The 13,788-nt window shown below is 43.3% G+C and overlaps 1 protein-coding gene across 4 annotated transcripts in view; it reads left to right on the top strand.

Moving 5' to 3' along the window:
- Positions 1 to 13,788, top strand: part of DCUN1D2 (defective in cullin neddylation 1 domain containing 2) — a 57,903-nt gene that overhangs the window by 32,168 nt on the left and 11,947 nt on the right. For all 4 annotated transcript variants that reach the window (XR_006287460.1, XM_007063832.4, XM_043535999.1 and 1 more), the window contains one exon: positions 6,822 to 6,904. Coding sequence is in view for 3 of the 4 variants with exons in the window: in XM_007063832.4 (XP_007063894.2) it covers positions 6,822 to 6,904 (83 nt within the window). In the remaining variant the exon portion in view is untranslated. The remainder of the gene's footprint in view (positions 1 to 6,821; positions 6,905 to 13,788) is intronic.

Genomic DNA, 13,788 nt, shown 5'->3' with positions numbered 1-13,788 from the left:
TATCTTATTCTTGGCTGATGATCATTTATTGATATTTTTTAGGAAAATTTTAATTTAAAACACAAACTCTTGTTTTTCTTTTTTTACTTATGATGTCTCTATCTGAAAACCCATATAAATTGACATAATGGCATATTTATTAAATTGTCTTTATTATATGTTTATCAAAATCTTTTCAGACATGTGTATAGAATGAAAGGTGAAAGTGGACACCAACGGGCAGAAGTCTATGGACTGTTAATGATCATGATTAATATGTGCTTGATATATGCTCATAATTGTCTATAAAAAAGATCATAAAGTTTAATGCTTAAAACTAACTTCTGCTTCATGAAGAATGGTTAAATTTCCTTTTTCTAAGTATTTTAAAATGACATTTATAAAATAACATGGTGTAAAACAGGGGTCTCAAACACGTGGCCCGCATGTGGCCCACATGTGGCCCGCAGGGCTATTTCCTGCGGCCTGCCAAGCAGCCCACCCATGGCCTACCTCCAGGCCAGGGGTGGGCAAACTACAGCCCGTGGGCCGGATCCAGCCTGCAGGATTTCCCCCCGTGGACCCGTGAGCCCCATGCTGCTCCCTGAAGCGGCCGGCACAATGTCCCTGCAGCCGGGGGGGGCTCCGTGCATTGCCATGGCTTCCAGGCACCGCCCCCCGCTTCTCCCATTGGCCGGGAATAGGGAACCGCGGCCAAAGGGAGCTTCAGGGGAGGTACCTGGACGAGCAGCAAGGCAGCGCCACCCCAGAGCCCACACCCCGAACCCTTCCTGCACCCCGCATCCCAACCCCCTGCCCTGAGCCCCCGCCGCACCCCTCCTGCCCCCCCTGGGGGCAGGGAGGAGGCAGAGTTGGGGTGGGGACTTCGGGGAAGAGGTTGGAATGGGGGCGGGGAAGGGGTGGATGTACCATGGATTTGTATAGTGGCATTAGGATATTTTCTGTGTTTTTATCTATCCTTTTCCTAAAGTGGTTCCTAAAGTGATTTCATCTTATTTATGAAGCTGCTTTTATGTCTGTACAATGTTAAAGTAAATAGTCCCAAGACCTACACACTGAATCTAAGCCCACACAGGGAATGCTCTTGCATGACATAAAACACTCATGGCCTAAGGAGTCTCATAACTTCTAAGTACTCCAAATTCATTGTAGTGGTTGTGTGACCTCCCCCTGCAGCTTTTGGCAACTTTGTATTCCATTAGGAGGTATGGATTTTTTAAGTAGCCAAACATGTTTGAGGAAATAGGGAGATATTGAGTTAGGCCTAACTTCATAAGCAGGTAGTGTATGCATGGTATGTGTATTATTGAAGGTATGGGTAGCAGCTGTTATCACTGAAGTTGAGCTCCAAATTCCATTCCTATCCCCATGTTTCAGTTGCTCATAACTTTATCCAATAAATTCCTTTTTGATGTGAAGTTTTTTCCATGCTTCGATTCTCAGCCCAAAGGAGAAAAATCAGGTCAGCCAATTTTGAGTTATTCAAGTACGAAAAGACTTTTTTCCAAATTTTCTGATTAAAAATTTTTGCATACTAAAAACTTTTTTAAATATCTGAAACTACAAAATGCAAAGTTCTTTTGTCTTGTAGGTTTCACTGAGACTTGAAAAAAGCTGTTATTTCAGTGGTTTTAAAATTATGAGCATGTAAATGACCAATTTTGCTTATTTGCTGTGGAGTTTTTCTTTAAGGAGTTTTGCAGTGCATTAAAGAAAAATGCTGATGATGCCTAGTAGTCCTTTAGTTTACTGGCACAGTTAAACTGAAAGCTAGGTCCATCGAGTTTAGAAGCTCTGATGAGGCTGGAAGAATGTAAAATTCCCAAATAACTTCATATCTCACTTCTACCTTTTTTTTTTTTTAGGTGTGGGGGGGAAAGAGTAGATTAAATGCCAAAAAAAAAAAAAAAAAAGCATTAATGCAACATTAAGTTTGAAAAATCGGACACTTAAGTGAGGAAAGTCCTAAGATTTACATTTCTCCCCCATGAATTTCATTTTTTAGATCTCTCCATGCATAGTATATTTTCTAGTCCTATGTTCTCTCTTAATGTAATTTTAATGTAATTATTACTATATAGCATAAAATGTATAGGATATGCAATGTGGCCAGTTAACACTGCAGGAACAAACTTAACTTTTGGAATGTTATGACTTTTGGAGAGCTTGATTTTTGCAGTGTTAGGGCTGAGGAATCTTAGAAATGTAGGGCTGGAAGGGACCTTGAGAAGTCATCAGCTGTGGCAGGGCCCAGTAAACCTAGATCATCCTTGACAGTTGCTTATCCTTACTGTTGTTAAAAGCTTCCAATGATGAGGATTATACAACCTCACCTGGAAGTCTATTCCAGAGTTTAACTACCCTTTTTTATATTTTCCTAATATCTAACCTAAATCTCCCTTACTGGAGATTAAGCAAGCTACTTCTTGTCCTATCTTCAGTGAACATGGAGAACAATTAATCACCATTCTCTTTATAACATCCCTTAGCATATTTGAAGACTGTGATGAGTTCTCAGTCATCTTTTCTCAAGACTAAATGTGCCCAGTTTTTTTAACCTTTCCTGATAGGTCAGGGTTTCTAAATCTTTTATCATTTTTGTTGCTCTCCTCTGGACTCTTTCTAATCTGTCCACATCTTTCCTAATGGGTGGTGCCCAGAACTGGATACAGTACTCCAGTTGAGGCATCACCAGTGCCTAGTGGAGTGGGACAACTGCCTCCTGTGTCTTACATACAACACCCCGATAATCATTAATGCTAACTTTACTACCCATTATGAATTTTTCTCTTTGCTATCTGTCTCAGAAATCACTACATAAAAGAGAATTTAGAAATATGAATGTGTAGTTCCACCTCCTGCATGAGAAGTATGCTTATTGTACATTGTTATATCAAGCCTGTCCTATATTTTTATTGCCTACTTTGCAAGAGATTGCTTGCCACATACACACAGAGAATTCCCCTCAAAGTATAGTATTAATGTTAGAATAACATTTAACATTCCCCAAAGCTTTATTTTCACCATATTAAACTAAATACAATCTTGAAATAATTAGGTTCACTTTAATTAACAATAAACATATTCATAAATGAGACATTCTATTTAAATATAGATGCTATAATAAATAAAATCACAGAGAACTTCTACCCCTGCGTCCTTTTAACTTCCTTTGCACCCCTTCCTTCGTAACAGGTGTATTTAATCTAATATTTTAAAACTTTTGTCTCATAAAAGTAGTGCTTTCCTACAATGTGCATTTCAATGTAAAATGTCATATGGTGGTGTTGGAAGGCTGATTTCTCTATGTTGGATGGGATAACATTTCATAATTATGAGCTGAGTGACCATTGCCAAAATCAGTCAACTCATAATGAATCATTGAAACTATAATGTTGTTCACATTAGTTCCTTCCTGTTTCCATCTCTATTCATTCAACATTAAGTATACATGAGTAGTGGAATAAAATAGTTGTATATAATATCCCCTTGCATGTACTAATGTCATTTTTGTTCTGACTATATTATATGTTAACTCTTTCCAAATAAATGTCTGTCTTGGTGCATTTCAAACACATTCATAATTTTTCTTACAATAAGTTCATGTATTGCATGATTGTGGACCATCATGTCCATAAAATGAGGAGATGAGTGCCAGATCATCACACGGCGAAGGTTGGAAGTGCTCTATCAGAGTTTATGCTTTTTCTTTAAAACTTTTGTTGTATTAAATGTTACCTTAATCTCTAAAGAACATAAGATATTCAATACGTTATGTTTCAAACAAAATGCCTTGGGAAAAGAAGGCACCTTACCTAGCAAGACTTTTTTTTTTTCTTCTCTAAAGCCAGTCAGAGTTATAGGCTGAACCAGCTCAGTCTTAACTTAGTCCCCTCTTATGAATGTATGACAATAGTTTTTTATGACAAACTTTCTCCCCTGCCACCTCCTCGCACAGGTCCCTGTACTCATTCATTGTGTATGTCAGATAACTAAGCAGGATTCTTTGGTGTATGGGCCTTGGGTCTATAGCACCTCAGCCTTAGTGATTGTCATAGCATGATGTGTAGCAAATGAGAGGAGTCTGCTGGAAGAGGAAGAATAGCTTTGTGATCAGAGCACTGGACTGAGATGTAGGAAATACAGGCTCTGCCACAGATTTTTCTATCTGGAAATATAGTAGTTCCAGGTTTGAAAATGGGGGATAATAACAGTAAGGATGGCAAAAAATACTGAACCAGCTGTTTTATTCGCTGAGCACTAGTCTTCTGCTGCACTGAACAAGGCAGGAATCTTGCAGAAAACAGTGTATGATGATATAATCTGACTGTTATGCATACAGTCAAGAGGACAGAGATGAAGGTGGTCGGGCACCTTTATCTCTGTCAATTTCTGACCTTTTAGTACTTCTGTCACAAACATACAGCTAACGGTAGCATAAAATCCCTCCTTTACCTGTAAAGGGTTAAGAAGCTCAGATAACTTGGTTGGCACCTGACCAAAAGGACCAATAAGAGGAGAAGATACTTTCAGATTTGTGGGAGAAGGTTTTTCTTTTGTGTTTCTTTGTGTTCTCTCCGGGACAGCAAGGAACCAGGGCAGGGAAAATACATCTCCTAAAGCCATACCTGAACTAAGCATCTAAGATTACAAATTTTAAGTAATAGGAAGGAAATGCTTTAGATTATCTTTTATTTTAGCTTGTGAATTTTCCCGAGGCTAAGAGGGAGGTTTATTCCTGGTGGGGTTTTTTTTGTAACTTTAAAGTTTTGCCTAGAGGGGAATCCTCTGTGTTTTGAATCTGATTACCCTGTAAAATTACCTTCCATCCTGATTTCACAGAGGTGCTTCTTTTACTTTTTCTTTATAATAAAGTTCTGTTTTTAAGAACCTGATGGGTTTTTAGTGTCCTAAAAACCCAAGGGCCTGGTCTGTGCTCACCTTGTTTACTCTCAAGTCTCCCCAGGAAAGGGGGTGAAGGGGTTTGGGGGGATATTTTGGGGAAACAGGAACTCCAAGTGGTCCTTTTCCTAAATCTTTGTCCAATTCACTTGGTGGTGGCAGCGATACTGTTCCAAGGACAAGGAAGAATTTGTTCCTAAGCTAATTTATTTGTGCCTAAGCTAATTTAAGAATTTGTGCCTAAGCCTAATTTAACCTAAGCTGGTAGAGATAAGCTTAGGGGGTCTTTCATGTGGGTCCTCACATCTGTACCCTAGAGTTCAGAGTGGGGAGGGAACCCTGACAGCTTTACTTCACAACTTTAATGCAGTTGTTTGTCTATTAATATACACACACATGCATATTTCAGAGTAGCAGCTGTGTTAGTCTGTATCCGCAAAAAGAAAAGGATTAAGTATACTGTAGAATAGAGGGGTGTGGGCAAGATGACACGTCTATCATAAACCTATGTTTTCAGCCAGAACTTCTGGATAATTCCTTATGGACTAGGACTCCTGGACAAGTACGCTGTAATTCATGATTAAAACTAATCTCTCTCACAGTAGATATTTGAAAAGAGGGCACTACTACTAATAAAAGTTAGTGAAATGTCACTTAACTTAACAAGCAGAACTACTTTGGGATCCAAAAATCCCCTGTTCAGGTTCCATCTGAATGTGTCATCCCCCCCACCCCCAGTGAACTAAGCAAAGGACTATCACTCATTTAACACTTTGGTTACTTTGCTAAATTCTGAACTCTAGTATCCATGATATTAAAATTTGTTTTATTCTTGCCATGATTCACTTAAGCAACTAACTACTGTAGTCCACAGCCCAGATTTTCAAAAGCGTTCTTTTATTTTAGATACCTCACCTTTTTTGGGTACCCAAATACCTTAAAACATTTACACCCAACTTTGAAGGTATCTCAAGTTGAGTACTCCAAAAGTGAGGCACCCAAAATCATTAGTTGCTTTTGATAAATTGTGGCATAGGTCTTTAATATTGGGTATAGGCCTTCTTGTTATAAGTGACTTGTAGAAAAGCTATACTGTCATGAGGGTTGCTGCAGAAATATTGTGCTCCAGATGACTGAAAGCTTTTTTTTTTTTTTTTTTTCCTTAAAAGCCCTAAGAAATGCCAATCTAACACACAAAATGGGCAAGGAGACAAGGCATCCAGCATCTTTCAGGCTGAATATTTTGATTTTTGTGGATTTAAATCCAAACATTAATGTTAAGTCAATACCATTTTCTTCATGTGAATTGCTTTATGCATGTCTAGATGGATACTATATCAATACTTTTTATAAACTGGGGTTTAGCCAGGATTACTGATAATCACTGAGTGCTAGCTATATAGGTAAAAGATACATTAACATGCTCAATGATAGCTTCAATGTTTTGTTCCGTCTTTTATCCTTCTCTGTATGTAATTGTGATTCCTTTTATGCCTACATTGTTCCATATGCCATTATTACTATTGAATTGCTATCTTCAGTGGTAATCAAACCAGGCTGCTTTGATTATATATAACTTCACAGTGAACCAGTACTTCAAAATGTGAGTTTTTGAAAAGGCTTTCATTACAAGCTAAAGGAAACTGAGCGAAGTCGCACGCAGTAGTATGACCTGTTTAACAGCTGAGCACTCCAGATCTACACTTAACAAATACATCTTTGTCACTGTGTACCATGGAGACATATCCTAGGCTTCTACATCTCAACATGCAGGCAGCTTTTTAACTGGGTCTTAAGACCATTCATCATAAAAAGAGGTTTAAAAACTGGCCAATAAATTTGTATAGTGAGATGTATGGGTAAAATCAAAACTGTGTATAAAGCACTGTAATATGTGATTTTTGTCTTGTTTTTTGCAGATTTAGAAATGGCAATTGCATATTGGAATTTAGTCTTATCGGGAAGGTTTAAATTTTTAGATCTTTGGAATAAATTTTTGTTGGTAAGTATATTTTTCTGTTCCTGTATGTGTTAATGCACAATAGTAAGGTGAACCCCACAGCTTGTAAGATTGTGTTCCCACTGCGCGCGCACACCAAAAAAAAAAGATGAGAGTACAGTGAATGACAGCAGTTTCCTTTTCAGCATCTTTGCTTTATGAGAACTGATCCGGAACATTGTTAATGGACGCTAAATGAATCCTCTCTATAATTTCTCTCACTGGGGAAAGTGAAATGATACCTAGAGGCAGTCCCATGAGGTATGCCTGCCTCGCAGCACCCCCCTGCTAGCTGAGCATGATGCTGCAAACACACTCTGGCTCAGTTTCCCCTTACTAAGGTTTTCTGTCTCCCAGGAATTCATGTGGCTCAGAGCTCCTCTTCATAACAACTTCTGGGCTCCCTTTACATCTCTTTGCTCTGGGATAGAGTGTTGACTCCCAGGGTGTTTCTTATGACTCTCAGTCTCAGCCCCTTTGGGCCACCTTTCCTTCTTCTATGCTCTGGGATATAGATCTGACCCTTCTTCCCTGGAGTCCTATCAGAATCTATTTCAGGGTCTTACACAGGAGACCAACTTGCTTCTTGTAGTTCTTCCTTCAAACTGAGTTCTCTCTGCCCTTTTATGAGGTCCTGATATTTATCAGTCTGTCAAATGACTCCAATTAGTTCAGCCGCCTTACTCTGGGAGGTAGCTAATTATGGCAAAGGGATGGGGGGGAGCTGATTGAACAGGCCTCTTGGCCCTTAAGGATCAGGCCTCCCTAGTCTGGGAACCACTTGACCTTGTGCCCTCTACTTGTAAAGGCTGAAGATACAATCTGACACCCTAAATTGTAGATTGAGCCCTCATCCTGTCTATCCTCAGGCACGTATGATTTTTCTTCGAGTATTGTCCGTATGGGTGCTCCACTATACATGTATCTGCATCTCTGCGCTGTTGGTTGGAGAACTTTGGTGGTAGTCCTGCCCATGCATGCATACTGGCTGGTGGGGAACAAGGCTAGCCATGGGTAGGCAATCCCTCCTCAGTCCCTTCTCAACTGTCCCTGGCTAGAGACTGAGCTAGAGCTGTCCATTTGCAGATCGTTAGTTCTCTTAGAATTGTTAATTTTAGCTTCTTTTGAAGCCCCTTTTATCTTTCTTTGCTTTGTTTACATTTTATTTTGGCTGTTGCCTTTAAAAAAAGAAAGAAGAAAAGAAAGGGACTTCATCAACTCCCTGTGGTGGGATCCCCCTCACCCCATAGGGATATGCCTGGCTCTCCGGGCTTCAAAAAGGAAGCCTTTGCAAGGAATCTATCCCAGTGACTGACAGACACTCGCAGTGCATCCGCTACCTGGGAGAGAAATAGAAGTGTGGCCTGTGTAAGCAACTGAAGCCCAGATCCAGGAAGGAGAGAAAACTGAGGCTCAGACTCCTACTCGTGGAGTCAGCCCTTCAACCTCCGGAGTCCTGGTGGGAGCCCTCGCCACAGCCCTCCACTCTGAAAGAAGGTAAACTCAGAGAGACACCTGTGAGCCACTCACATAAGGCATCTAAGAAAAGGTCTGTGCCTCCCCATAGCAAGCCCCAATGAAGTGAAAAACAATCCTCGGCTCAATCAGTATAATCAGTACTAACAGCACCGAAGCCACTGAAATCTGGTATCCAGGGCATGTGCTTTACCGAACCGACAGGGCAAGTTGGAATGCCTGAAGACTCGATGGGCACAGAGAAAGAAGCATCAATACCGGGGGTACATGAGAAACGTAGAATATCTGCCCCGGGGAAGGCTCCATCTGTACGGTCATCAACATCAGTACTGCTGGCGATACACCAGGCACTGACAGACCCTGCTGTCAGATCTGCATCTCCGACACTGTAGGTGCAAGCGTCTTTGGCACCAACAGCCTCTGCCAGTACCAATGCCCTCCACACTGACAGATTTCCGGTGCATGACAGATCTTTTAGTGTCCAACAGACTGGACTCTCCTCTGCTCAGTAATGGGGGCCTGGTACCAAATTCACACAGAGCCCTTGACTCACTGATGACCTCCTGCCACACACTGCTCTTTTGGTTGTCAGAATCAGAATGTGAGCCAGCTTCCTTCACTCTTCTCACCCGCCATATGGAGCCCAGTTTCATTATGGACACTGGGCATATCACCCCTCTGACCTGCAGCCTCCCTGGTTTGGGCAACTGTGGTACCAATCACCGAGCCCCTTCCCATCTCAATGGCCGTACTGGGACCCCTGGCAGGCCCAAAGGCAACAGGCCTCCATCACTGCTAGTGTGGCCTACCCACAGCCAAGGAAGTACCCTCTTTCAGCCATTGCCTCGAGGACCTCTGAACTCCCTGAACAGGCAAGAGAGGAACCGGAGACCAAAGTTGAGGAGGAAGTCATTTCTTCAGCCCACTTCTTGTCATTATCATCAGATGAGATGGTGATGCCTCCTCTGCCATGTATAGAGGATGACTTTAAACTGTTCTTGGGCTTGGCACAGAGGATGGCAGAGACACTCCAAATATTTTTACAAGAGGTGTCTGAGTCAAATTACAAACTGGTGGACATTCTGCATTTCTCCACTCCTCCAGAGTGGCCCTCCCTATTAATAAGGCTCTACTGGATCCCGTCAGGGTGATGTGGCAGACCCCCACATCCATCCCACCAACTTATAAGAGGGAGGAGAAGACATGTGCCAGCAAAGGACATGGAGTTCCTGTTCTCACACCTGCCTCCCAATTCAATCATTGTGGATGAGGTTTACTCTTGAAGCCACCAACACCACTTTAAGTCCACCACTTATGACTGGGATTGGAAGCACCTGGACCTATTCCTTGGCCACCCTCCAATTCATAGTGGCGAACTATCAAGCCTTGTGGGCTAAACACAACTATCAGAAGTATGTGAAGCTTAGTTCTCTTATTGAACAACTCCCCGATTCTCACAAGGACCAATTTAAAGCCTGGATTAATGAAGGCCAGCTGGTGGCAAAAAGGTCTCTCCAGTCTGCACTTGATGCAGCTGACACAGCAGCATGTTCTATTTCAAATGCCATTGTGATGTGGTGGGCCTCCTGGCTTCATTGTTTGGCTTCCCCAAGGAGGTCCAAATGATGGTGAAGGACCTCCCCTTTGAGGGGATGAAATTATTTGCTGAAAAGACTGTTTCCTCCCTCTACACACTAAAAGATTCGAGGGCTCCTCTTCGATCCCCGGTATCTATGCACCTGGGTACAAAAGAAGGCACAGCACTCAGTGACCATTCAAGCGTTGCTCACAATACTCCTCTCAATACTCATCCTAGTTTCCATCTCAATATACACAGAGATTGTATGAACCTCAGAGGAAGAAGCCCAGGTTCTCCAGATGAAAGACATCGGGATCTCAGCAAACTTCCTCTTAGCCCTCCACCTCAAAGAGATAGCTTTGACGGGATGGTCGAGGTACCTGTAGAACACTCTTCTCATTTCACTCTGGGAAACCCCACCCATCCGTTCGGAGATAGTCTCGCCCCGTTCCACAGCACTGGGAATGGATAACCTTTGACAAATGCGTGTTGGAGATCATCCGAGATGGATACTCCGTCCATTTCTCCCCCATCCCAAATACCTTTCCCAGTCCCTCTTCAAGGACCCCTATCACAAGAGCCTGCTGCCTAGGAGATAAACCACCTTCTCAGCATATGAGCCATAGAGCCAGTGCCCGCACATCTAAGGGACAGAGGCTTCTATTCTCATTACTCCCTGATACTGGAGAAAAAAAGGGGGTTGAAGACCTATATTGGACCTCAGAGTGCTCAACAAGTTTATCAGGGCTCAGAAGTTCAAGATGGTCATATTATCTACAATCATTCCAGCGTTAGAAAAAGAAGACTAGTTCTCAGCCCTCAACCTCCAGGATGCTTATTTTCCCATCTCAGTTATACCGAGCCACAGACATTACCTCAGGTTCGCGCTGGACCAAGACCACAACCAATACAGAGAACTCCCCTTTGGCCTCTCCTTGACCCCCAGAGTATTCTCCCAAAGTCCTCTCGGTGGTGGCGGCCCACTTATGCTCTCAAGACTTCATGATTTATCTTGACATGGACGATTGCCTTTTAAGGGCATGGTCCTTCGCAAAGGCCCAGCAAGTCACTCAGACCACACTGGATCTGTTTCAGAATCTGGGCCTACAGATCAATGAACAAAAATTCACATTAACACCAGAACAGAGGCTAGAATTCATAGGAGCCGACCTCAGCTCCATTCAGGCGAAGGCACTCGTCCCACATTACAGATTTCTTAGTCTCTCCTCGTTGATGGAGACAGTACAATCCAATCCCCATATTTCACCCAGACAGTGCCTCCAACTCTTGGGACACATGGCTATGGGCACATCGGTTATCGCTCGTGCCAGACTACGCATGAAATGCCTCCAAGAATGGTTTGGTTTGGTTTGGTTTACAGGCTGAACAGACAACATAAGGAAACTGCTACTGGTGCCCACCAGGGGCAAGCAATCCTTGGAGTGGTGGAAGGACCCAGTGAACATCTATACAGGAATCCCATTTGTTCGGTCTTCCCCATCTCTGCTTCTGACCACCGATGCATCCCTCAGATGATGGGGTGCACATCTCAGTGGTCGCACAATACAGGACAAATAGTTTCCAGCCGAGAGATGTCTTCACCTCAACCTACTAGAACTCAGAGAGGTCAGAAATGTGTGCACTCACTTCCTCCCACGGTCAAAGATACGCACACAAGAGTCATGACGGACAATATGGCCTGTATGTATTACATAAACGATCAGGGAAGTACCAGGTCTCATTCCCTGTGTGTAGAAGCACTAAAACTATGGAACTGGTGTATCTCCCACAATATCTTAATATCAGTGGCCTACTTACTGGCAATTCACAACACAGTGGGGGACAGTCTCAGCCACCAATTCCCACATGACCACAAATGGGAGATAGATTTGGTGGTACTCCATAACATATTCCAACAATGGGGGACACTGATGTTAGAGCTGTTCACTACTTACCAGAACAAGAAATGACCACAGTACTGCTCCAGACCAGAGATCGGACAACACTCCGTGGGAGACGCCCTCCTTCCTCCATTGGACAAGGGCCTTCTTTACACCTTTCCCCCATTCCCTCTAATACTGAAAGTCCTGTTGACAGTGAAAAGAGAGAGAGTGAACATCATACTGATTGCTCCCACCTGGCCCAGACAGATGTGGTACCCTTACCTGTCACAGCTGACACTAAGTCCACCGATGATTCTTCTAATCACTCCTTACTGTCTGTCGCAGAATGAGAGGTGCATTTTCCATCCTGACCTGCAGATTTTACATCTCAAAGCCTGGGTCTTTCACATAGAGACATCTTGCTCTGAGGAGGTACAGGAGGTGTTATTCCATAGTAGGAAAGGAGCTACTCACTGTACCTATCCACAAAAATGGAAGAGATTCCAAATCTGATTCCAGCCCAAAGGTATCATCCCTAATACATCCACCCTGCCGGTGATCCTAGACTACCTGTTGACTCTCAAGACGTCAGGACTCTATCAGTTCACTAAAGGCTCATCTAGCATTGCAAATAGGTCAAAAGGTACAGTGATTTCAGCTCAGAGACTCTCCAAGTGTGTCTCAGACTGTATTAGACTCTGTTACCAATTGTGTAATGTAATACCCCTGTCTTTAATACAGACACATCCTAGGAGGTCGGTCTCCTCCATCGCGTTCTCCAAGGGTATCCCTATATCAGAAATCTGCAGAGCAGCTACCTGGGCATCTGCACATACCTTTGCAGAATACTGTGCCATCCTGGGGGATTTGGCTGCAGATGCCAAATTCAGTGCCACAGTACTATCATCCATATCAGACTCAACTCCAAAGTCCCAGCCTCCAGTGGTGGGCAATGTTCGGGAGTCACTTACAGTGGAGCACACATAGGGACATTACTTGAAGAAGAGAAGGTTACTCACCTTGTGCAATAATGATGTGTCTCTCTGTGGGTGCTCCACGACCCACCCTCCTCCCCTCTACTTCAGAGTTCTAGTTGTTGACTGTGCAGTAGAGAAGGAACTGAGGAAGGATTGCCCATGCACACTGGCTAGCCTTGTGGCAGGCAGGGAGCAGCGCATGCGTGGCTGGGACGACTGCTACCAAAGTTCTCCGATCAACAGCGCAGGAAAGCTGCTGTTATTTTATTAATAAAACTTTAAAACTTAGTCACTTGGTGTGCTCCTTCATCTCCTCCCCTAATGATCCTGCGGCCTCAGCCTGATCACCTGATGCCTCAGGCATATTGGTAACATAAATCTGTCACATTATTAATAAAATAACAGCAGTGAGCGCGGGGGCTTCCCCCGTCACTCAAAGGAAGGAAGAAAGTGTTAGTGCCCGTGCCCTAACCCACTTCCATATTCACACACGCTCAACCCAAGGCTGGCCAAGCCTGGGTGTAACATAAGAAGAAGAGGGGGAAGGGTGGACGAGAATTCTGTCCTGTGCACAGGCCGTCCAGGATCCGCTGTTGATCTCTGACTTGCTTTGGCTCTTGAGAGGATTTTTAAGTCCTGGGTTCTTCCAGGGGCATTTCGTTAAGTGACTTCTGTCCCCTGTGCTCTTTGTACCAGTCCAAACTGGCTTTCTGTGGCTTCCTCGGCTTCAGGGACGCAAAACCGTTGTTTTTCCCCCTCGCTGGCCTTCACCATCTCACTAGTTTTTGCAATCCCCTGCAGTCTTGTTCAGCTTACTTCTCTTTTCTCACGGCTGGTTGGGTTTGGAATCCAGGCTCCCGTCTTTCTTGGCATTAGAGAGTCTGCTTGTGTGCATTGGCCTTGGGCAGCTGGAGTCAGCTTCTTATTTTCAGACCTAGCTGGATCGTCAAGTTAACCTGTTCCTTTCTCCCT

This window comes from Chelonia mydas, chromosome 1 (assembly GCF_015237465.2).
Source record: "Chelonia mydas isolate rCheMyd1 chromosome 1, rCheMyd1.pri.v2, whole genome shotgun sequence".
Lineage (NCBI taxonomy): Eukaryota > Metazoa > Chordata > Testudines > Cheloniidae > Chelonia > Chelonia mydas.
This window is presented reverse-complemented; position numbering and strand designations above follow the sequence as displayed.